The sequence below is a fragment of the Petaurus breviceps genome, unplaced genomic scaffold (genome assembly GCF_028583685.1).
Source record: "Petaurus breviceps papuanus isolate PSGF00001 unplaced genomic scaffold, PetGlider_PUasm1.0 208, whole genome shotgun sequence".
Classification (NCBI taxonomy): Eukaryota; Metazoa; Chordata; class Mammalia; order Diprotodontia; family Petauridae; genus Petaurus; species Petaurus breviceps.
This window is the reverse complement of record NW_027185852.1, coordinates 13,523,448-13,547,623: the sequence shown is the minus strand read 5'-3', so window position 1 is coordinate 13,547,623 and position 24,176 is coordinate 13,523,448. Positions and strand designations below refer to the sequence as shown.

The 24,176-nt window shown below is 40.9% G+C and overlaps 1 protein-coding gene across 1 annotated transcript in view; it reads left to right on the top strand.

The window, feature by feature from the left end:
- The window catches only part of LOC138165280 (inaD-like protein), a 340,313-nt gene that overhangs the window by 204,152 nt on the left and 111,985 nt on the right, over window positions 1–24,176 (top strand). Inside the window, exon 28 of the mRNA XM_069093439.1 lies at window positions 8,145–8,341. Within this exon, the coding sequence (XP_068949540.1) occupies window positions 8,145–8,341 (197 nt within the window). The remainder of the gene's footprint in view (window positions 1–8,144; window positions 8,342–24,176) is intronic.

The window sequence follows — 24,176 nt, the reverse complement described above, 5'->3', positions numbered from 1 at the left end:
CAACTGATCCCCATTCATGCAGGGAATATCCCCACATGGTGGGCAGGGTCACTGTCCCGTCCCACCTTCTTCCCCGGCCCAAGTGCCAATGACACTGACCAACCTCATTCAAGTCCTCTTCGTTGTTCACCCGCATTATTTTAGTATGCTCTTAGTTGGTCTCCTTGCCTCCCCTTGCCTGTCTCTCCACTCAAATCCTTCTTTGGCATAACTGTCTAAATAACCATCCTTAATGCCCCAGGCTGACCCTCTCATTGGGAAATTTCAGCATCCTTCATGATACAGTCATCCTTGTTACTTCCAGTTATTCAGTATGCTTTGCTCCAGCGATTGGAGAGTTGGGGTTCCTCCATTTGGGGAAGGAAGCACCTCCTTTCCCACCTGGCTACACTCATTTTGGATTTCTTTGACTTCTCCATCCCTCTTCCTCCACTACTTTTCATCTTTCTCTTATCATCTTTCCCCATTAGATTGTAAGCTCCTCGAAGGCAGGACTTTTCTTTTTTTGTATTTATATCCTAAGCACTTACCACAATGCCTGACCAATACTAGGAGCTTAATAAATGTTTACTGACTCATTATTGACTGTCATTCCACTATTCTAAAACCATCTGTGAAGCCCTATTGCTTATAAAACAAAATTCCAAATTTTTAGCTTGGTATTTAAAACTGTGTTAAATCTCACTCCACAGTTTGTTTTTTTTGCCTTGTTTCACATTATTCCCACTCCATTCCCACCAAACTGGACTTTCTTCTGAATAATCCATTGCTCTTCCCAAACCTGATTTGTTAATATCCATTCATAGATCTTCATGGTTCTAATCTCCATTGCTGAGCTGCCTTCCCAAATCTCTTTAACCTAATTGGCTGAGACTTTGATCATCATGATGCTGCTGTGAGGTTTAAATAGTAATGTTTGTACAATGCTTGTAAATTGTAAAGTGTTATATAAATATCAGCTATAATCATCATCGAGAAGGGTTAAAAATGTATCAAATACAGTCATAATCATAGCCAACATCTATTGAGCAAATCTCTCTGAAGTGCCAGTGTAACTTTCCTCCCGTGCCACATGAGCACAAAGTTGGAAAATGGGCATCTGTGTCTGGAAAAACAGAATCCTGTTGTCTGTGTCTTTTCCCCTTGTTATATCCTACCGCCATACGTTTGAATGGCAGCCCTTCTGCCCTGAATCCAGTGCTCCCTGTCATTCCCATCACAGTCCTTCCCCTACGTCAGGGCTTTTGGAGGCTAGGGGGCACCTCCTCCAGGAACCCAACCCTGGTTCCCCCAGCTTCAGCATATTTATTCCTTCCTCTAATTCTCCTTAACCACCTATCTGATCCCTTATTTTTCTCTCCTCCCCCACCCCATTAGAATGTAAGCTCTTGGAAAGTCTCTGGATCACCTGTACTATCATAATGACTAATACACAGCAGGTACTTAATAACTGCTTTTTCTTTGATTTTATATATTGTATTTGCTTATCTGTGTACCTGTTGTGTTCTGTGAGTAGAATGTAACCTTCTTAAGGGCAGGGACTATTGATTTTTTTCTTTGTATTTCCAGTACCAGCACAGTATCTGTTATACAGGGACAAATAAATGCTAGCTGCTTCAATTCAATTGAATCTGGCCTTTATTAGCACCATACTTGACCTTTCGTGACTGTACTTAGACTGTGGACAAGTCATGCTTCTCTGAGGACAGAGATGGGGGCGGGGAGGGGAGGCTCTTTGTCTTTGCACTCTCAGCCCACAGACTTGACCACATACAAGTTATTTCATTAGTGTTTTTTGATTTTTGTTGATGTTGGGCCTTAGCAACCAGCTGGCCAATCTCTGCAAAGGAGTCAATTGCAGCATGACCCAGTATGGTGTTAAGCCCCAGAAAGAAAGGAATCATCATCACGTGTTTTAAACACAATCAGTACCATAATGGTTCTCAGGAGTTTCGTGCCAGTCATGGATGCTCTGTAGTTTTCCTAGGTTAACAGCTTGGCAGAATGTACCTTCTTTTCCTTTCTAGACCCTGAAACAACCTACACCCTCTGCTAAAAACTAGAATCTATTGGCGATAATCTGAATTCCTGGATTCAAGTTAGGATTGATTTTTGGCTCAGTGTAAGAAGGAACATTCTAAGAACCAGGACCATCTAGTAGTTCTTAATGACATTAGACTCTAGAAATTTAATTGGAAAAGTAACACACTCATGGCTTTATAGATTTAGAGGTTGAAGGGTCCCTAGAGGTCTTTAAGATCAACCCACTCATGGCACAGATGAAGAAATTGAGCCCCAGAAAAAGTTTAGTGACTTTCCCAGGGTCACACAGCTAGTAAATTTCTGAAGTGAGATTTAAACCCAGGTGTTCTTTTTTTTTTTTTTTTACTTTTTGGAGGGCAATTGGGGTTAAGTGACTTGCCCAAGGTCACACGGCTAGTTTTGTGTTAAGTGTCTGAGGCCGGTTTTTGAACTCAGGTCCTCCTGACTCCAGGGCCAGTGCTCTATTCACTGTGCCACCTAGCTGCCCCCAAACCCAGGTGTTCTTGACAGCAAATCCATCAATAAAGCAACTTGCAACAATATAGAAAACAATGCCACTCATCTCTTGAGTGTTTTTTAGAATATGTAGTTGTTTTTCCTATTTATCTTGAGATGTAATGCCTTTATTATTATTTGAAATGAGCAAATAAATATTTTTAAAAATCGGTCAATTTTCCATTTTATATAAAGTAAATATCAGTCAGTATAAGCCACATAACCTGACCTTTCGGGAGCAGCGGTCCTTCATAATTTTAAAAGAGCGGAAGAGGCCCGAGACCAAAATGTTTGAGAGCTGCTGTGCTTGCCCACACTTGGAGGGGATTGGACCAATGATGTCTTCTTGGTCTCTTCCAACTCTCTCAGTTCATGGTTCTATGATGGTCTTCAGACTCACACTGCCTGTAGACTTTCTGATCATAGATTTCTATTTGGTGGATTTGTAATATGGCAAGTAAAAGGACTAGTCCACTCAACCTGATGTTGACCTTCCCACTTCTCCACAAACTGTGTGGTCTTCCAAGTCATTTTCTCGCTGAGGTCCTAGTTTCTTTGCCTCTAAAATGATGAACCCAAAGGTTCCTTCTGATCTCTGATGTTCTAAAAATTCTAGCCAATATCATTGTGACAAAGACCTTGGGAGGGTCTCCATCTTCACTCCTCTCTCCAGAATGAGAGTTCCTGCATGTTTGTCTTTGTTTGCTATCTGATTGCCCCTCTGGTGGATACTCCTTCACACAAATCATATCCCCTGCTGATATATAGCCATGAACAAATGATATTCTCTGGGCCTATTTATCTTCTGTATTGACACAATTTAATAGAGTGGATTTTTTAAAGACAGTATTCACTTAGTGATTTGTTTTTCCTGCCTTGATGGTAATGGGTTTTGTGTCACCTTTGAATATGAATGTGAGAGAGGGATCATTTTTCATAGTGAATAGATACATAGTCCCAGGGCTGTGACTTTTTTTTTAACAGCCCAATTTTCTGAGCAGCAGGAAGATATAGTGGGTTTTAAGTTGATCTTGAAGATGAGGAAATCTCACTCCCACTTCCCACATTCTGGCTCTTGGCCCTTAACCTCTCAGTGCCCCAAGCAATTTTCAAGGTGAAGAAAAAATGTTGATCTGTTTTAGGAAAGGGACTTACCTCCCTGGGAATTCCCTACCCTGGAAAATGAGAGAATCATAATCACTGAATTTCAGATTTGGAAAAAATACCTCCATGGCCATTTATCACAATCCCATCAGTGGGATTTCTTCTGCAGTATACCTAATGAATGAAAACTTTCAATGAAGGAGAACCCACCATAGGGCTGGTCAAAAACATTTCTTTCAACTCAGAATTTCTTTTTAGTTATTGTGACATCAATGGTGATTTTAGGGAATTGAGGAAATTGAAAGAGAATGGATAGGCAAAGAATAATGGAGACAGTGGTAGGGAATAAAAAAATATCAAGCTGATAACTTTATTGAGAGTAATTTTAAATAGCTAAGGGACAACTGTGTGGCATAGTGGGCAGAGCACCAGGTCTGGAGTCAGGAAGACCTGAGTTGAAATCTGACCTTAGAAGCTTACTACTAAGTCACTTCACCCTGTTTGTCTCAGTTTCCTCATCTGTAAAATGAGCTACAGAAGGAAATGGCAAACCACTCCAGTATCTTTGCCAAGAAAACTCCAAATGGGGTCACAAAGAGGTGAACATGACTGAAATGATTGAACAACAACCACAAAATAGAAATCATTATAAGACAAGTCTTGTTACTGCATCTTCTGGAAAGTGGCTTGGGAACTTTGTCCAGAAAACCCCAAATGGGGTCACGAGTCAGACTCGACTTACACAACTGAGCAATAAATAGTTGCTATACAGATTTCATTGTTTGTATTAACATGTAACTTTCTAATACTTTTCATTTGACTATAGGGAATAGTTACTACACTTGTGATTTTGCTGCACCAAGGTGAGTCTCTCTGCTGATGTAGGTCCACATTTTCTCCAAAACTTTAGAGCTTTCCAGCGTTGCCAAGGTACAGGGGATTTCCTCCTCTTGGACTTCCCTGTGCCCATGACGTCTCAGATCAATCACCAGTGTGTATGAGACTTGGGGAGAGAATATTGGAGTCACTGACTACTCACACATCTTACTTTCACTGTCTATAAGCACCAGGCTAAAGGATCTTGAAGTATCTTCTAAGCTCTAACCAGCTGGGGGCTAGGTCAGCAGCCTGTGTGAATAATGTTTAAAATAAAGTTCCGGTCAGAGCAGATTGTTCTCCCCTGCACAGGGAGCGAATCCCTCTTGCCTCTGAGTTAAAATAAGAACTCTGAGCCCTGACGTCTGACTCTCCACAATGTGATTTGTCACGAATGCCAGCCTTATTCATGCTCCTTCGTGCATTGCAGCCAAACACTTGCTATTCCCAGAATTCCGCCAGTCTCCCACTGGTGTACAGACTATGGCCCCTGGCTAGAATGGATTCCATCCTCTCTTCTACGACTTAGCACAGAGTCTTGTACGTATTTACATATTTGTGGAATTGAAATAACTCTCCCTAGCAACAGAGGTTTGCAATCATCAGCTGATCCTCAAGACAATCTGTTAAAGAATGCTGTGTGGTTCACTGAGTTGGATTTTATGCTTTACTTATAGAGGGAAGATTAGGTATAACTGGTCTTTTTCCAGGTAGGTCCATTTAGGGGAAAAAGAAGCAGGAATCACAGAACCATGAAGCCCACAGGAAGGAAGGAAAGGGAAGAGAGGAAAGGAGGGAGGGAAGGTGTAGATGAAGGAAGGGAGGGAAGTACTAGAGAAAAGGAGGGAGGGAAGGAAGGAAAAAGAGAAGGAGGGTGGAGAGAAGGAAGGGAAAGAGCAAGGCTACCAGGAAAGGGAAGTCAGAGTTCTGCTTTCCTCTGAGCTGCTCATAACATATCTTGAATACTGTGGTGAATTGTGGGCATCACATTTTAAGAAGAATATTGATTAGCTAAAGAATAAGCAGAAAGAGCCTTGAGGTAATGTGCTCTGTTGGGTCAGCTAGGAGGTGCCACAGTGCACAGAGCACTGGACCTGGAGTCAGGGAGCTCTGGGTTCAAATTCAGCCTCAAATACATAGTAGCTGTGTGACCCTGGGCAAGTCAGTTCACTTCTGCCTACCTCAGTTTCCTCAACTATAAAATGTTATCATACTAAATCACATCTGTCTCGTAAGTCTGTTGTTAGGATAAAATGAGATAACGTCTGTAAGGCTCTTACCACAGGGCCTAGCAGGTGGTGAGCATTTAATAAACATTCCTTTCCTTTCTTCCTTAAAAGCTGAATTCATCTTTTCAGCCCTCACCCATACTAGCCCTATTTTTGAATCCTCTACTTCAGCCAAGTTTTCTGTCTCCTGAATAGGACTTAGATTTTCCCATCTCCACAGCCCTTGCCACTGGGAAGGCTTTCTTCCTCCTTTACAAATCATCCTTTTTCCCCTGCAGACACCACAGAGCATTCTCTACCCCTCTTAGTGATAGGCAATAGCTTCCTTCCTCTGCATTCCAGGTGTGCATCAGGACCATGTTATGCCTCTGCTGGGGCCAGTGGAACCAGGATTAGGACCTGTCTTACACTTTCCTATTTTAACTAATTGTATTGCTGATTAGACCTAAAGCTTGATGCTTTCTACCTGCTGCGGGAAAACAGGTGCTGTCCATCATAAGCTAAATTTCTGTTCCCTGGGACCTCCTTCTTAAGCCTCAGCCATTTTGAAATTAATCTTGGACTGACTGCCCTGTGAAATCTTCCCTTGGGAAACACTTTGCTATTTTTGATTTATTTCTATGCTCTGAAAACTCAGACATTTATTCTGTATGTTGAATAGTTGTAGAATGTTTCTGTAGGTAATTTGGAAGTATGTTCTTACAGAGGTTGCCAGAATTTTCTGTTGCTATAGTTCCTCTAAATGTTATTTTATGTTAATATCAGAAACATTAGCAATTCAAATCACTTAAGGCCTTTTGATAAATCTTTTTTTTTTTTTTTTAAGGTGGTAGACATTCTCTTTTTCTAAAATAAACGGCACTTGAGAATTTCAGCCTCTTGGGGATGAATGTTTTTAATATAAATATATGCATAATCATAGACTAGTTTTCTCAGATTTACATATCCCTACACATTTGAAAAGGATGCTTTTTGTGACTTCACTGGACTAGGGTTGCCTCTCTTGTTCCTAAGGCTAATTCTTTGTGTTGGTTTTCAGGTTTAAAACCCTCTGGCTCCAAATAGCATGCTTCTTCATTCGTAGTTTTTTTAGAAGTTAGGTACCCTGAGACCTTGTAATGAGGACAGACACATCAAACATCAGGCTTGTAGTAGTCAGATGAGTTCTTTCATCTGGGAGACTCGGGGATAATATCATAGGTGTCTTCAAATATCTGTAGCGTTGTTTTGAAGCACGATAATAATTATTCATTTTGGCCCCAGAGGACACAGCCCAGTACAGTGGGTAGAAGCTTCAATGAGGCCAACTGTAGGTAACTTATAACTGTATAAAAGTACAGTCATGCCTTGGGGGTGGAGTGGGTTACCCGTCTTTATAAAGAGGCTGAATGACTACTGTTGGGTATGTTATATTAGGGAAACCTTGCAAGTAAAAATTAAGAGTCCATGGCCACTGGGTCCCTTCTAACCCTGAACTGTGATTCTATGACCCATTTTGCTGAGTGTTAGTGGTGAGTTGCCTAGGGCAGTTCTGTAGGCTAGATTACCCATGAGCACATGGTGTTGGGCTGGGTCTCTGCCCTCAAGCAACTGAGGCAGAATGAGGGCACCAAAAGCAGTTAGACACATTGCAAATGCTAAATTCTGGTAAATGTGAAAATGTGAAACTCAACATTTCATAGAGGGGAAAGATCACTATGGATTAGAATGATCAGAGATGGCTTCCCAGAGGAATTAGAGCTTGGGCTGAGCCTTGAATGCAAGATCCTTGGATCCGTTTCATGGGGAAGGGGTTCATTTGTTAGTACTGCTCTGAACATTGTATAGGTAGCTAGGTGGCTTAATGGGTAGGGCATTAGGCTTGAGGTCATCCTCAGGCATCCCTGAGCTCAGATCCTTTCCCTCAGCCTTGGGAACTGTGTGAGCCTGCACTTGTCAGTTCATTTTTGTCAGTCTCAATTTCCTTATCTGCAAAATGGGGTTAATAATGGAGCCTGCCTCCCGGGGTTATTATGAGGAATGCATGACATAATTTATATGAGCCATGTTGCAAACTTAAAACATGATATAAATTTTATTATTTTACTATTATTATTATTATTATTAAAATATTTCTTCTGAAGACTGCACATTACATGCTTTTTCCTGTCATCAGTATCATTGCTTTTTTTCTTCTTCTATCTTTGAAGTATGCGTAATATACCCTTTAGCTATGACATGCTTATTGGTCTTCTGAGATTGCTTTGTTTTATTTGCAAGAACGGACCCAGCCCGGAGATGCAGTCCTTATTTATCAAGGCTTACAGAAATACAAATCCAGAAAATCCAATAATGTACTGATTACTTCTGAGATACTAATGTCTAATTTAGTTTACTTTCCCTTTTTATTTTAAATAGAAAAAATCAGGCAAAGGTATGCAGATCTGCCTGGAGAACTGCATATTATTGAGCTGGAGAAAGAAAAGAATGGGCTTGGCCTCAGCCTTGCAGGGAACAAAGACCGATCTCGGATGAGCATCTTCGTTGTGGGGATTCACCCTGATGGACCTGCCGGCCGTGATGGGCGCGTGCACATTGGTGACGAGCTTTTAGAGGTAATGGTCACTGAAATTTCATGTTTGCTTTGGGTGTGGTTTGGTCAGTCAGTTTCAGTTGACACATCTGATCAGAGGATCATGCATTTTGAGCAGTTTTCTGGAAGAAAAGACAGAGTAATGTTTTTTAAACCTAAGCAAACCATCTTGCTTTTCTGTTTCCTTGAAAGGAATGGCAGTAGAGGTAAGCACCAACATAAATCTGCTTCTTGTTTTTATTTTTATTTTTTCGCCACTTCATAGTATTTTATTTTTTCTAGTTACATGTTAAGATAGATTTTTAAATGATGCTGGCTTAGGACTAAGGGCATTGCTCATGGAAAATTTCAGAAGCACCTTGAAAAAGCATCATTGAATAATGGAGGCAGAAGTTAGCTTGTTCTGAATGAATGCCAGTGGGCCAGGAGATTTGGGGCTAGGCTGAGTTCTTTTTGGTTTGGGTCATCTTATTGTTGGATCTTCCTGGGTTCCAGACTTGACAGTGAGGTATGACCTTATTACCATGGCTACTACAAAGCATATTCAATACTTGACTGATTTTAAGGGTTTTCAGAAGACCAGAGATAAATTTGGGAAAAATAGGCCAATCTTGGAGGAAGAAACGTTAGCCCATGCAAGGAGCCTGGAGTGAGGAGCCCAAAGACTTGATTTCAAATCCCAGCCATACACTTTCCGATTTTCTGACATTTGGCAAGTATTTCAGTTCTTCAGGTCTCAATTTCCTCATCTGTAAAATGCAATGGTCGGGGGAGAGTATTAAATTCAATAAATATTTACAACTAGCACTGTGTTGGACTCACAAAGCTTAACATGAAACAATGCCTGCCCACCCTCATTTTATTGGGGACAAAACATGTAAAATGTAAAATGCATATAGAAGAAATACCACAGAACAGATAATCCCTAATAGCTAATATCCATCCATCTAATCATAGGGTTGATATAGATCTTTAAATGAGATATATTGTCTAAAGCATTTTGCAAACCCTATTATTCTTGGGGTTTTGTTTGTGTGTGTGTGTTTCCAGTTTTTTTTTGCAGGGGGGAAGGTAGGGCAATTGAGGTTAAGTGACTTGCCCAAGGTCACATGGCTAGTTTAGTTTTTAAGTGTCTGAGGCTGGATTTGAATTGAGGTCCTCCTGACTCCAGGGCTGGTGCTCTATTCGCTGCGCCACCTAGCTGCCCCCCCCCCCCCATTATTATCCAACCATTCCACTCATGTCCAACTCCTCATGACTCATTTTGGGGTTTTATTTGCAAAGATACTAGAGTGCTTTGTTATTTCCTTCTCCAGCTCATTTCAAGATGAGAAATTGAGGCAGACAGGGGTAAGTGACTTGCCCAGGGTCACATAGCTAGTAAGTGTCAGTGGCTGGATTTGAGTTCAGGAAGATGAGTCTTCCTGACTTCCAACCCAGTGCTCTGTGCCCTGTACCACCTAGCTGCCTCAGTTGTACTTTATAAATATCAGATACTTTTGTTGGTATAATTATTATTTATAATAGCCATTGGGGTATTCCACCAATCAGAAAAGGTTTTCTTGATTCTCCCAATCCAGCCTTCAGGACTACTGCAAGCGGGGAGGAATTTGTTGACCCCCTGCTCTTAAATATGGGACAAAAGGAACAGATCCCATGGCTCAGAAGGTGACATCTTGTTTTCCTGAGAATGCTGGTTCTATTTTATCCTCGTCCAGTGTCCCATCTTTCCATGACCTGTCAGACTTGGGCTCAGAATAGAATTCCCACTCCTACATCACTTGACAGTTGCAGAGTTGGTGTTGAAACCCAAGGTTTTCCAAGCCCAATTATGAATCCACCTTCACAACTTAGTCCCCTGAGCCCCCCAGATTCCCAGCTCCACAACTCCACAACTCCCTGCAGGATTTACTCTCTGAAGCCGTCACTGCCAAGAGGTCACTTCCTGACTGTCCAAAATGGTTTCTGCACAGCTTCCTCTTGTTTCTGTTTCCAATGCAGTGTTGTAGAGGCTTCTAAAAATACTGGAAACTAATGCATGTAGGACAATGTTTGGTTTAATTACTTTTCACAGAAACATCCTTCGAACAAACGCACGAAGAGAAAACAACAAGCATGCCATGTTAACTTTTGTTTCTTCTTTACAAGAACACAATGAAATAGATTTTGTGTGCCCCATTTTGGTTTTGGATCCGCATAGAGTCTGGCACAGAGTTGGAGCTCAATCAGTACTTTCCAGCTGATTAATTGTGGTATATTGGTGGTCTCAGGTTCTCAAAAGTTCCAGGAGATCGCAAGCTCTGGACAGTCCTACTGAGAGGAAGGCTGTGACACCAGGCTCAGAGACACAGTCGCCACCTTTCAAGGTGACGCCAAACTAATTTTGGAAAGATTTGCCATCTTTTCAGCCACAGTGTAATCATTACATCATACCTTGAGAGCTGGAAGAGATCCCAAAGGCCATATAGTCCAACCTCCTCGTTCTCCAGATAACCAAACCAAAGACTAGGGACGTTATGTGACTTAGACTCAAAGGATCATGGACGTAAGTCTGAAGAGGCTTTAAGAAAACAGCTAGTTCAACCCTACTCTCTTCAAAAATGAAGAAACTGAGGCCCTGGAGGGTTAAGTGATCTGAAGATTACATTTTAGATATTTTGAGTCTGAGATTCCATTAGGGGATTTTCTGTGGGTGCTATCATTTGTGTATTTGTGCTCTTAATGAAATCATTGCTCACTGTGATTGGAAGATTCTTGAGGGCAAGGGACTGTTCAGTTTTGTAGTTGTACCAGCAACGAGCATATTGCCAGGAAGGTAGTCATCAAAGAATAGAGCTTATTGGCTAAAATTTAGTAGAGGTTATAGGCATGAATGGAATTAAATGGAAATGAAAGGCATGATTAACCCAAGCCACGTGTGAAAACTCCTTTCATTTTTAAACAATCATGCTCTGCCTTCTAGGCAGTAATGCTTTAGAATCTTCCAATATGCCTTCACCCTGAAAGGGACACCAAGATCTTTGGAGATCTTTTTAGCAAAAGGCAGATATTTCTGGAGCTTTCCTTGCTTGCCTGGCACTCTCTTCCCAGCAGTTTATAAACCTTGCAATTCTGAATCCCAGGGAGATCACTGCAAAAGCCCAGGACAGACAGGAACACGAGAGATCTCCAGCTCTAAATCTGGGCACAGCAACTCATCGCGAGTGATGTTAAGGTATCTTTTTTTTCCCTTCTGGGATGCTTAGGGTAAGACTAGAGTGATGAAACTGTTAATATTTGTTTCCTTCATCTTGGAAGCTGAATGAGGTCCTTTGGGCATTGTTGAGGATCTTAGAGCATCAGGGCTTTTGAACTAGAAGGAAGGAATATTCAAACCAACTTATGCCACCCTTGATCTTAAAGTGGTGGAAGCAGAGAGTAGGCCAGTTTAGGTGATCTGTCCAAGGTTCCCCCAAGTAGGATATGCAGGGACAGACTTTGTACTCAGGCCCTCAGACCTCCAAAGCTGCAGTTCTTTCCACTCTAGCATGAACACAGGAGTCTTTAGGATTGGCATGTTTAGAAGACATGGGGTCGTGACTCTCGAGTTGGAAATGACCCTCCTGGCCCACCCTCTGCTACTTCCTTGGCATCTCCTCTTCCTCCTCTCTTCTTCCTGATCTTGGGCAGTCTCACTGTTTGTTAGCATCCCTCTCACAATTTAAAATTAGAAGGAGAGAGAAGATTAGACACTGAAGTCAATTAATTTTGCCATCTTCTTGTCTTACTCATTAAGAGGATAGGCGGGGGAAGGGATTGAATCTGTTGGCTACAAGGAGGCTTCTGTGGCCGCCTTCCATTTAATTTCTCTCTGATAGCCCTCTTTCCTAATTAATATAATCCATCAAGGCTTTATAAAGTCCAAAATAGGCGTGATCTCTCTAGTGAGAGAACTTCTTATTTAATTCTTGATTTTTTTCTTCTCCATTAACTTTCTTTAAAAAAAAAAAAAAAGAGAGAGAGAATTGTATTGATATATTTAGTTTTTTCACTGCCTGAAGTTCCCTCCGTATCACTCCTACTCTGCCTTCCCTGAGAGGCAGGCCAGGGAACAAAAGTTTGTTATTGTTGTTTTAAACAGAAAAGAGAAATAGGTAAAAAAAAAAAGTCAACCCAATGTGTGCAGTTTCACATCCGTGGCCCTCTCACGTCTGCATAGCAGAAGGGTTCCGGTTCCTCTTTGCTTTCAGGCCAAACTTTTTTTTATACTTTCAGAACCTTCCATTTTTCTTGCTTCATGACGCTTCTTACCTTTTATGTTGTGATACCCGCTGTGTATATTGTGTCCTTTGTTCTAATTCCTTCACTTCAGTGCATGTCAATTCTTACCATTCACATTCTTTATAACATGCTCCAGCATGGACCCAGGGCAAATTTAGGTGGCTCACTGTATAGAGCACAGCCCCTGGAGCCAGGAGGACATCGAGTTCAAATCTGACCTCAGAAATTTACTAACTGCATGACCCTGGACAAGTTACATTTCCTTGTAGTGCATCGGCTTCCTTAAGCGTAAAGTGGGAATGATAGTTCTTAATTCCTAGGGTTGTCGTAGGGATCAAATGAACTAATATTTATAAAGCACTTAGCATAATGTCTGGCATACAGTTAGGGCTATATAAATGTTATTGATGATGATGGTGATCATGGTGGTGATGGGGATGATGATGGTGGTGGTGGTGATGATGATGATGGTGGTGAAGATGATGGTGATGATGATGATGACGATGATGGTGGTAGTGGTGGTGGTGGTGGTGTCTGGCATCAACCCTAGTGTGTCATTGTGGCATTATTATTGACCAGACAACAGAAAATTGGCTCAAAGAAGACTGGGTGAACTGATAGTCAGCAATGTTATGTGCTACTGAAGCCTGCCTTTTTAGCAGGACCTTCCTTCACTTAAAGTGAAAGGACTTGCCCACCAACTTTTAGAGTATGCTTCCCAAGGTACAGTGTGGCAGAAATTCTATCTTTGTGCACATACCTTTTCACCTTTCATTGTCAGCTTAATCCTATGGCAGCTGTTGAATAAATTCACATTCATCTTGGGAAACATCCTTGTCCATTTCCCCAAGAATTCTTGCTTTTTCAATCTGTGTGTATTTGAGGGGTGTAGGGATGGGGGAGGTATTTTGATTGTTTAGGCCTGAGTTGTTTTTAAACTTCCTCTCGGGGCGGCTAGGTGGCACAGTGAATAGGGCACCAACCCTGGAGTCAGGAGGACCTGAGTTCAAATCTGGCCTCAGACACAAAAACTAGGTGTGTGACCTTGGGCAAGTCACTTAACCCCAAAATTGCCCTCCAAAAAAAAAAAGCAAAAAAGAAAACTTCCTCTCTCTCCCTTTCCTTCTTCCCCTAGGGTTTCATCAATGCCTTGGATTCTATTCCCCAATTCTGGGTAGAAGTTTTTCTCCATTTATTCAAGTCATTAATTCATATGTAATTTAAATAGAGAGCCCTTTATGGTAATGAGATGTCACATGGCTTGTGTGTCAGGCTATCAGAACTTGAACTCATGTCTGAATTCCTTCTCCAAAAGTTCGGTGTCCATCTATTGCCCCATACTCTGCCTTTTCTGATTCCTGAAACTTCAGGGGTCTCCTCCCTAAATGAACATTATTTTGTATATATCATCTGTGTCCACTGATAGGAGCTAAGCTCTGAGAAGAGAGGGACAGTGTCCCTTTTATCATTTTTATATCCCACTGCTTGGCACATAGTTGGTGTTTAATAAATGCTTGTTAGTCACCAGCTCTCCATCAACTCTATTAGGCTACCTCTATAGGAAAGGTTTCCAATCTAGCATATTTCTATTTACAGAGGGAGTATGCCATGGAGAAGCTTGTCAAGGAGTAAAAGTAACACTTGGTAAATATATTATCCTATTAAAGGTTCTAATTTGTATTGTATTCCTTGTATGCACGTGTGGCAAACTTTAGTATTGATTTCTTTTCATATTGAATAGGGGATACAGAATGATTTATTAAATAAGATAAGTATATAGGCAGGTGTGTGACCCTGGACAAGTCACTTAACCCTGTTTGTCTCAGTTTCCTCATCTGTAAAATGCGCTGGAGAAGATGATAGCAAACCACTCCAGTGTGTTTACCAAGAAAAGCCTAAATGGGGTCATGGAGAAGTGTACACGACCAACACAAGTGAACAGCAACAGAAAGCCTCGGGGCCTGGCACATAGTAGGCGCTGTCCTCTTTCCCTTTCCTTAAAGATAAGGGGTACAGGGACTGAAAAAAACCATGTTCTTTTGGAAAAAATGTGTGTGAACAGGAAAAGAAGCAGTTAGCACTTGTGATTTGTGCAGGGACCTCCCAGTGTGGAAATTTTTATTATAATACAGATGAAGAAATCCTCTGTAATTTATAAACTGAAAAAGTTAGTCCATTGAAAGTAAAATGATTGGGGGCGGAGTCAAGTTGGTGGAGTAGAAGCAGCTTCCACCTTCCCCAATCAATGTAAAAGGGAGACTCTAAACAAACGTTGGAGCTGCAGAACCCACAAAATGGCACAGAGAAGCTAGCCTCCCGCTGAGGACAGCCTGGCAGGAATCAGCCAGCACAGTGCTCTGGGAGCCAAGCCACCGGCCAGAGGGACTCCAGATCAGCAGCAGCCGTGGCCGTTTCCAGGATTATCAACATATAGATGCAAAGGACAAAGTGAGAGGTCAGTGCAGTCTGGACTTTGGGACCTAGTAAGTAGGAGTGTATGGCTTTTGCCTCCAGGGCAAGAAGCCGCTGATTGCCGTCACAGCCAGCCAGCGCCACATGGCAGCTTCAGCTCCTGGCCTGCAGAGTGTAGGGGGACCAAGCACCAGTCTGAGGGGTAATTACTCTTGCTTTAACCTGCTTGGATCTGGATTGCAGTCTAGGGTGGAGGTCCTGGGGTATGTGTCCAGCTTGCCAGAGCGTGTGGAGACCTCACAGAGGGCACCCATCTAATATCTTCAGCAGCTGAGAAAACCCCAGCGTTTGGGACGAAATCTCTCCTGTCTGGTGGCAGAGTCCTACTGTGGCAAAAAGCCCAGGGGTCAGGTGACTGAGGGGTGACATGACCAGGCAAAGGAGACAAAGCAGACAGAAGATTCCAACATTAGACTCCTATTTTGGGGACAAAAAGGAGCAAAGCATGGAACAGGAGGAAGATAGTGAAGTCAGAACTCCTGCACCAAAAGCTTCAAAGGAAAATACAAGCTGGTTACAGGCCATAGAGGACCTTAAGAAGAAGATAAGAGAAGTGGAGGAAAAATTGGGAAGAGAAATGAGTACAGTGCAAGAAAATTACAAAATGAGAGTCAACAGCCTGACTGAGGAAAATAACACCTTAAAAAACAGAATGACTCAACTGGCAAAAGAGGCTCAAAAAGGCAATGAGGAGAAGAATGCCTTAAAAAGCCGAATTTGCCAGATGGAAAAAGAATCTCAAAAGCTCACTGAGGAGAATTATTGCTTCAGAATTAGATTGGAGCAAATGGAAGCTAATAACTTTATGAGAAATCAAGATGCTGTTAGACAGACCCAAACAAATGAAAGAATAGAAGGCAATGTGAAATATCTCATGGGAAAAACCACTGATCTAGAAAATAGATCCAGGAGAGATAATTTAAAAATTATTGGACTACCTGAAAGTAATGATCAAAGTAAGAACCTAGAAATCATCCTCCAGGAAGTTCTCAAAGAAAACTGCCCTGATGTTTTAGAACCAGAGGGCAAAATAGAGGTTGAAAGAATCCACCGATCACCTCCTGAAAAAGATCCCAAAAAGACAACTCCTAGGAATGTTATAGCCAGGTTCCAGAATTCTCAAATTAAGGAGAGAATATTACAAGCAGCCAGGAAGAAACAATTTGAATATTGTGGAAACACAATCATGGATAACCCAGGATCTGGCAGCTTCTACACTGAGTGATCGAAGGGCTTGGAATGTGATATTCCAGAGGTCAAAGGAGCTGGGATTAAAACCAAGAATCACCTATCCAGCAAAACTGAGTATCATGTTTCAGGGGAAAATATGGTCATTCAGTGGAATAGAGGACTTTCAAGCATTCTTGCTGAAAAAACCAGAGTTGAATAGAAAATTTGGCATTCAGATACAAGAAGCAAGAGAAGCATGAGAAGGTAAACAGGGAAAAGAAATCATAAGGAACTTATCAAAGTTGAACTATTAACATTTCTACATGGAAAAATGATAATTGTAACTTATGAAACTTTTCTCAGTAGTTGAAGGGAATAGAAATATATATGTCTATATATGAGGGTATATGGACATATGAATACATATGTGAATGTGTGTATACATGTTTACAGGTATACATAGATAAAGGGCACAGGACCAATTTAATAGGAAGGGATGATACTTAAAAGGTGAAATTAAGAGGTGAGAGAGGAATATAATGAGAGGGGATGGGGAGAGACAGATTAGGGTATACTCTCATACAGAAGAGGCAAGGGAAAATGGTTACAATGGAGGGGAACAATAGAAAGGCAAAATGGATTGGGTCAACCTTATTCCCATTGAATTTGGCTTGGGGAGGGAATGAAATACACACTAAATAGGATATCTCACCCTCCAGGAGAGTAGGGGGGAAGGGGATGAGAGGGGGGATGATGGAAGGGAGGGCAGGCTGGGGGGGAGGGAAGTTAGAAGCACCCACTTTTGAAAAGGGATGGGATCAAAGCAGAGAATAGAACAAGTGGCAGGTGGGACAGGGGGGAGGGAAATATAGTCAGTGTTTTACAATATATCTACTATGTTATTGTTTTGCATTAGCCACACATGTACAACCCATACCGAACTGCTTATCTTCCCAGTAAGGGTGGGTGACAAGGGAGGAAGGGAATGAATCTGGAATTCAAAGTTTCAAAATCAAATACTCGTGTGTGTGTGTGTGTGTATACATACATACATATATATATATATACTATTATTAATACTATTTTACATGTAATTGGGAAATAAGATATACAGGCACTGGGGCATAGAGGTCCACTGGAAAAATCTAAAGGGGTATGGGAGAAAATATGGGAGAGAGCAGATTGGAGGAGGGGATATCCTGTGGGACTGTTTTTTTGGGGGCTGTGGGTAGGGAAAAAAATGGGGAGAAAATTTGTAACTCAAAATCTGGCAGAAATTAATGATGTAAATCAGAAGTTAATAAAGCATTTGGAAAAAAATTTAAAAAAAAAAAAGAAAGTAAAATGATTTACCCATAGCCCCATAGCCACTATGTGTAAAGGACAGGACATGAACCCAGTCCTTTCTGACTGTAAGACCAAAATTCTATCTTCCTTTATCTTGTTTCCTCTATATTGATCATCTCTAGTTTATGGAAGAGATAATAGATAGAAATATGGCCTGACTCTCCTGCAGTAGGAACACTCCCTCTTTATTAATGTGGTGTCAGGAATGGTATTCCCAAGTGACATGCCTAGGAAGCCTTCCTTTGGCTGTCAGAATGGATTCTTCCCGTGAAAGAACCATCAATGAGACCTGTCAGCCGATGGCCCATTCCATTTATATAAGAACCTACTTACACATTAAAACCCTAGAAGAGAATGTGATTAGAATTTCTGCTCTTTTCCCTCTTTTCCAGGACTTTGGGGGCTTTGAATCTATTTAAAATGTTATGACCATATAATTTCTATGTACTCTTAAATGAGGATTGCTTGGGTAGATTGATTGTCTCATAACAATTAGATTCAAAAAACAGGTAAGCTTAGCAATGGTGCCCCCAAGTACTGCTTGGATTTAGTGTATGCCATTGGTAGGAGGCCTCCCAGGACCAGGAGTGGGGAATTATAGTGATGCTGCTTTCGCCTCTATTATTGGAGCTCATTAATTAAGAGACAAATTATATATTAACTTTTGATGATGGAGATAAAAGTGAGACTGATGTAGTGGGTAGAAATTGGCCTCTGAGAGTCAACAAAATATAGATTCAAGAACTAGATCTGACATATTCTGGAGGTATGACCTTAGGCAGATTGCTTAACCTCTAAGTGCCCCCAGGTAACGCTAACCAAATAGGCTGTAGAGAAAAGGCTGATCTGCTGCATTCTTGGAGTCTTCTCATCAGGCACTCAGGAAATCACAGGTCTGGTAACAAATCAATAATAACAGTAGCAGTAATTGCAGCATTTGATATCTAGAAAGACATGATCAGGTGGCTAGAATTATACACCAGAAGCTTGCTCTCTTTTATAAACTGGCTACAAATATGAATCCCCAAATACCCTTAAGAATTAACAAACTGTTGTCATTGGAACAACGGAGACTTTCTTCATCATCCTTGTTCTCATCCCTAACCATTGCATTCTTCTTTCAAGTTTGCTATGTATTAGTATATTTTATCAATGCATTGCTACTGATAAAATTGCTGTCAGCAAATGTCTGGACATAAAATTGATCCATACAAATTTTAGAACAGTGACTTGAATAGATTTCACCATACTTGCTCTGTAGACAATGTGGAATGAAAATTTTTCAAGTGGAGACTCCACAGAGGAAATTTTACTTGTGCATTAATAGAATGAGGTGCACACTGTTCCTTCTTCTACTGGTGTGGTCCTAAGGATGCTTTCCATGAATCTTCAGAAAATTATCTTACATATCATTACTTTTATTCAAATACAGATGTCATTTTATGAACCTTTGCAGCAGTCCACAGACATTTAATATGAAAGCATAATAGCAGGAGACTAACCAGTCCCCAGATCATTTCTGTCTTCACCCCTTCAAAAAGTAAGGAGATAATCATAATGATTGTCTAATAGTAACTTACCCTTTGCCGTATGTATCCCTCAAGTTGTCCTGAAAATGCTTTCAGTTAGCGTGCAGAGGGTTTCCCTCACATTCTAAGATATTTCTTCATTTTTTTTTTTGGGGGGGGGGAGGATTTCTAGTTTTATTCATCTGTGCAATAGTCCACAGTGAATGAAATATATTGGAATAGCATCAGGATAGTGACTTACCTCAGGACCTTTCTATCTGAATTCCATTGAAATGGGAAAATAAAATGACAATAACTGACCCCCTGCATAATAATTGCCTTTCTATGTTGTTTAAAAATTTGCACAAATTCTTACAGTCGTCCTCTTGTGCTGTGAGGTAGCTAGTGTAGCTGTAATTATTCTCAGCCCCAGTCCCCTCCATGTGCATTTATACGTCATTAAAATATAAGTTCCTTGAGGCCAGGGATTGCCCCATTTTGTCTTTGCGTCTTTGACACTTTGGAGAAGGAATCGGCCATCCATCCCTGTCCCAAATGGGATTGTGGAGAGTGGAACAAGACAGAAACAATTTGGCAATAACCTTTTCTAACAACTAGTTTAATTCCTGTTACATAGTATGAATTTAATAAATACTTTTTGATTGATTTCTTTATTTCATTCCTTCATCCTCATTTTTTAGGTAAGAGGAAAATAAAGTTCCAGTTAAAGTGCTATTGTATGCCCCTAGTTGCATAACTCATCCCTTTTGGAGGTAGTATCTGTCTTTCTATCTGCAAGTCTGTTCTCCCAGTTTTCTGCTTCTTTTACTGACAAATACCACAAAGTGTGAGATACATCTCATTATTACTAACAAAGCCACTCAGGAGTGTTTACTTTGGTTGAATTCAGCTCAACTATACAATGAGCGAACTCATGATCTCTGAGCTCAGGGAAATGGTCAGAACCCCAGACAGCTATTTGTGCCCTAAATTAAAATCCCAGCTCCATGAATAAATTCATGGTAAGACCACAGAAAATCACTTCCTTTCTCTGAACTTCAGTTTGCACACTTCTTAAGTGAGGGCTTGGAGAATCTCTAATGTCCTTTATGATTTAAGGTTTTATGTGGTGATCCACTCTGGATGCCCATGCAACGTAGTCCAGTGACATCAGAAAACCTCTCATACAACAGACCCTGAGGCAGCATGGCACAGCTGAAAGAACCCTGCATCTGTAGTCAGAGAATATGGATTCAAATCTTTCCTGCACAACTTTGAACAAGTCACTTAAAATTTCTGGGCCTCGGTTTCCCGATTTGTAAAATGAGGTAACTTCTGATGTCCCTTCATTCTCTAGGTCTGTGTTCCTCTGATGGGCTAGAGTGAAGGGGCCACTGTTGTTCTTGTTCATATGGATTTTCTCCATTTAGGTTTGGGGTAATATGGACTCATCCCCAGGGGTGTGATGTTTTTGGCCTCAGTAGCTCTCGCATTGTAGAAGTAACTGCAATCTATCCATGGCTGGTGGCTGGGAAAGTAGGGACCGCTGAGGAGATAGCGTAAAAGAGAAAGAGGTATCCTGATTAAGTCACAGGGCTTTTACCCACATCCAGCCGACCGCTGACGTCCCTGGTCCTCAGCTTCTTCCTCCTTTAAGTGACGAGGCTCCACGGTCCCTTCCAGTTCTTGATTTACTATCCTGTGACACATCACTTCACTTCTCTGGCCTCAGCTTCCTCCTCCGTAAAATGGGCCTCTCAGGTCTCATCAGACTCTAGATCTGGGGTCTATGAAATAAGGTATTTATCCCTTCCAACTCTGACTTCCGGTGGGTCTCTTCATACTCACTTCTTAGATGTGGACACCTGTCATGCTCCTGGAATGACATCTGAGAGTTAATCAGTGATTGAAGCAGGTTGGCTTGCTGCCAAAATGTACACTGTTAAGGAAGGAGCCAATGTAGAGGCCAGATCTCGTATGTTTTCATCAGACACACTTTGATCCCCTGTATTATTCTTGTGTGTGGTTCTCTACCATGGCAATGTTTTGATAAAAAGACTCTCGTATTTTGTGATTAAGAATAATCCTCCTATGAATATTCTTCTGTAGATATCTACCTGTAGATAGATAGATTAATCTTCTATAGATAGATGCACTTTGAGAAGGACCTGGATAATTATGGAATCTCAACACGATGGAATATTAGTATGCCGTAAGAAATTGCAAATAGTAAAAATTCAGGAAAACATGGGAAGACTTTTAAAAACTCCGATTCCATTTCTGAGCACCACAGTTTGAGAAATACAAGAGGCTACAAAGTGTCCCACTGAGGGCAAACTCAACGACAAAAGGCCTTGAGTATGTGTCTTACTTAGGAGAATTAGTTGATGGATTGATTTGAGCATTTTTAGCCTGGAGAAGAAAAGACTCAGGAGGAGAGGAAAGCCATCTTGGAGCATCTAAAAGACTGTCATGTGTAAAAGGTCTTAGAGTTGGTCTCTTTAGACTCAGAAGGTAAAATTTTGGAACATGGAATTAGAGAGTATCCAATTTAGACTTAATAGAAACTTTCTGATGATTTGGGCTGTCAGGAAGGGGAATGGGCTGCCTTGGGGAGGTAATGACAGCACCATTCAGTGTTTTCAGGTAAAGACTGGGCAATTGCTTCTCAGTTACGTTGTCATAGAGAATTCTTTTGCAGGCATGGGTTGGACTAGTTGGCCACATAAGTCCCTTCCCCCTCCCTGATTCTGTAACATGATGTAGAGTACAGAAAACAGAACCGGCAAAATTTTAAATATATCCTCTCTCTACAACTATGTGAAATTTTAATAGTGAACAAAATAAAATATGGGAAAAACACAGGGGTATATAAGGACTCCAACAGAAACCAAAGCAATCATCATTTTAATTGACTGTATTTGGGGTCTGGAAGACCTGCTTTCAAGTCCCATCTTAGAAACATTCTGCCCTTTTGATCCTTGTTCCAAAGTAATTTGCCAAATTATTTTTTCCAAAATACTTGTTCCAAAATAAATTGCCAGAGTAACTTGAAATTAAGGATTAATGTCTCTTGGCCAGCTTCTCTCTTAAAATATAGATTCCCTTCTGTAGTGGTGAAGTCATCAGTCCTTCTCCCTTAGTTACAGTTTACTTCTTTTAAGTCCCTAGTTTAGAGCTAAATGGGAATTTTGCTTGGATGAGGAAGAGGGACAAGTGTGGAGCCCTTTAAGAGAGATTTAGGTTACATGACAGTGCTCTGAGACTCTTTGGGAATGATAAAGTGTGGCAGGAAATGGGAGAGAGCTGCGGAGAAAGACCTGAGAGGGCAAGAGAATCTGTCTTTGTCATAGTCATTTTGTCAAAGTCTCTTGGTGGCAGCTTCTCCGGGGTCAGTTAAAACCAACTTTCTTGCTGTGAGGTACGCCGTGTTTGGTGTAAACCAATGGTGTCCAAAATTGGGACCCTTAGTATGACCCAAAGGTGATAAAGAAATTGGAAGTGGAGATAATGGCACAAATCCATTGCACCGTGAAATAATCATGAGGTTTGTCTCCAATACAGCCACATCTACCCTTTACTCATGATCCACTCTATGCCTCCCATAGCTGTACAAGCTTTCCATGCTGTACATTATGTCCTCAAGGCAATTCTAACCTAACCACAACCCAATTACCCACAGCAAAATGTAGGTAGGCACCATTGAGAAAAGTCTACCCACCTCTTCACAGAAGAATATCTACTCCACACTCCGTTCCCAGTCCCCTTCTGTGTGATACAGATGTTGGATAAGGAGCTCTTAGAGAACTTGGAATCTTAATTTTTCCTTCTTCCTGTCATGTTACCAGATGGAATAATTTTCCTCTTGTCACAATCTTTCACTGTCTCAATTTCTCCTATGAGATGAGATTGGGGAAATCGTCATCATGACAGTTTTATGTTTTATATAAAGAGTGGAATTTTGGTGAAAGAATGTAGAATCAGGAATCAGTGTTTCAATTTCTACCAATTAATTATGCAAATTTACATACATGAGATTAACTATCTAATCCTCTCTTTTTCAACTATAGAATGTGCTCAATACTAATAGGTCCTTTTCTACCCCACAGGAGTAGTATAAAAATGTCAAAAAATAAAAAGGGTCCAAACATTTTCAGAGATCTTTTTGGCAGTAGAAAACATAATAAATTTCCCAGTTATTTTTAGTGCTTTGTATGTATAGGTATTTAAAAAATGTATGAAAAGTCAACAAAGTATATTAATAACATCATAATAATAATATTAATAACAAGATACTCAACTTTAGTTGTAAAGAGATTCTATTTTTTCATGAACTTCAATGCCATCTTGTAGGAGGTGGTAGAAGGCCAGATACCGTGTTTGTATGAGATACCTTCTCTTTTTAGAAGTTGTTTTTTAATACCTCTTCCCATTATAGTCATTTCCCATTATACTATCTCTGTACTGAATCCTGACTTGTAAGAAAGAAAACATTAAGCAAAATTACCCGTTACAGCAACCCCATGTTACATCATGTCCCACTTTCTGAACCCATGGTCCACTCTCCAACTCTATGGAGCCAAAGGGCGTGTGTGTTTTTGTTGGGTCATTATCACCAATCAGAATAGCATTGTCTTTCGATTGAGACACTTTATGGAACTTGTTCTAGATATAAATGAGCACAATGCTATTGACATGTCAGGGATTCGTTTTATAATTGTTTCTGGATAAGTTCTTGCTTTGGGGGAAAGAGACATAGATTTGGATGAAGCAGTCTGGATCTCTGTGTGACCTAGTTCTCTCCCATATTACCTAGATGGCCTTTTTTATGTTCTCTTGGCCTCTGTTTCCAAATCTGTCAAATGACAGCAACAACTATAACAATCGTATTTCTATAGTACTTTGAGGTTTACATAAATCTCATTACATCCTCCCAACAGCCCTTTGAAGCAGGTACAATGGGTATTATTGTTATTTCCATTTTTCAGGTGAGGAAATAGTCTGAGAGAGGTCACTGACCTATCTGAAGTCATATATTATAGGTACTGTCTGAGGCAGGATTTTAATTTTAATCCTCTCCTCTCCCCTCCCCTCCCCTCC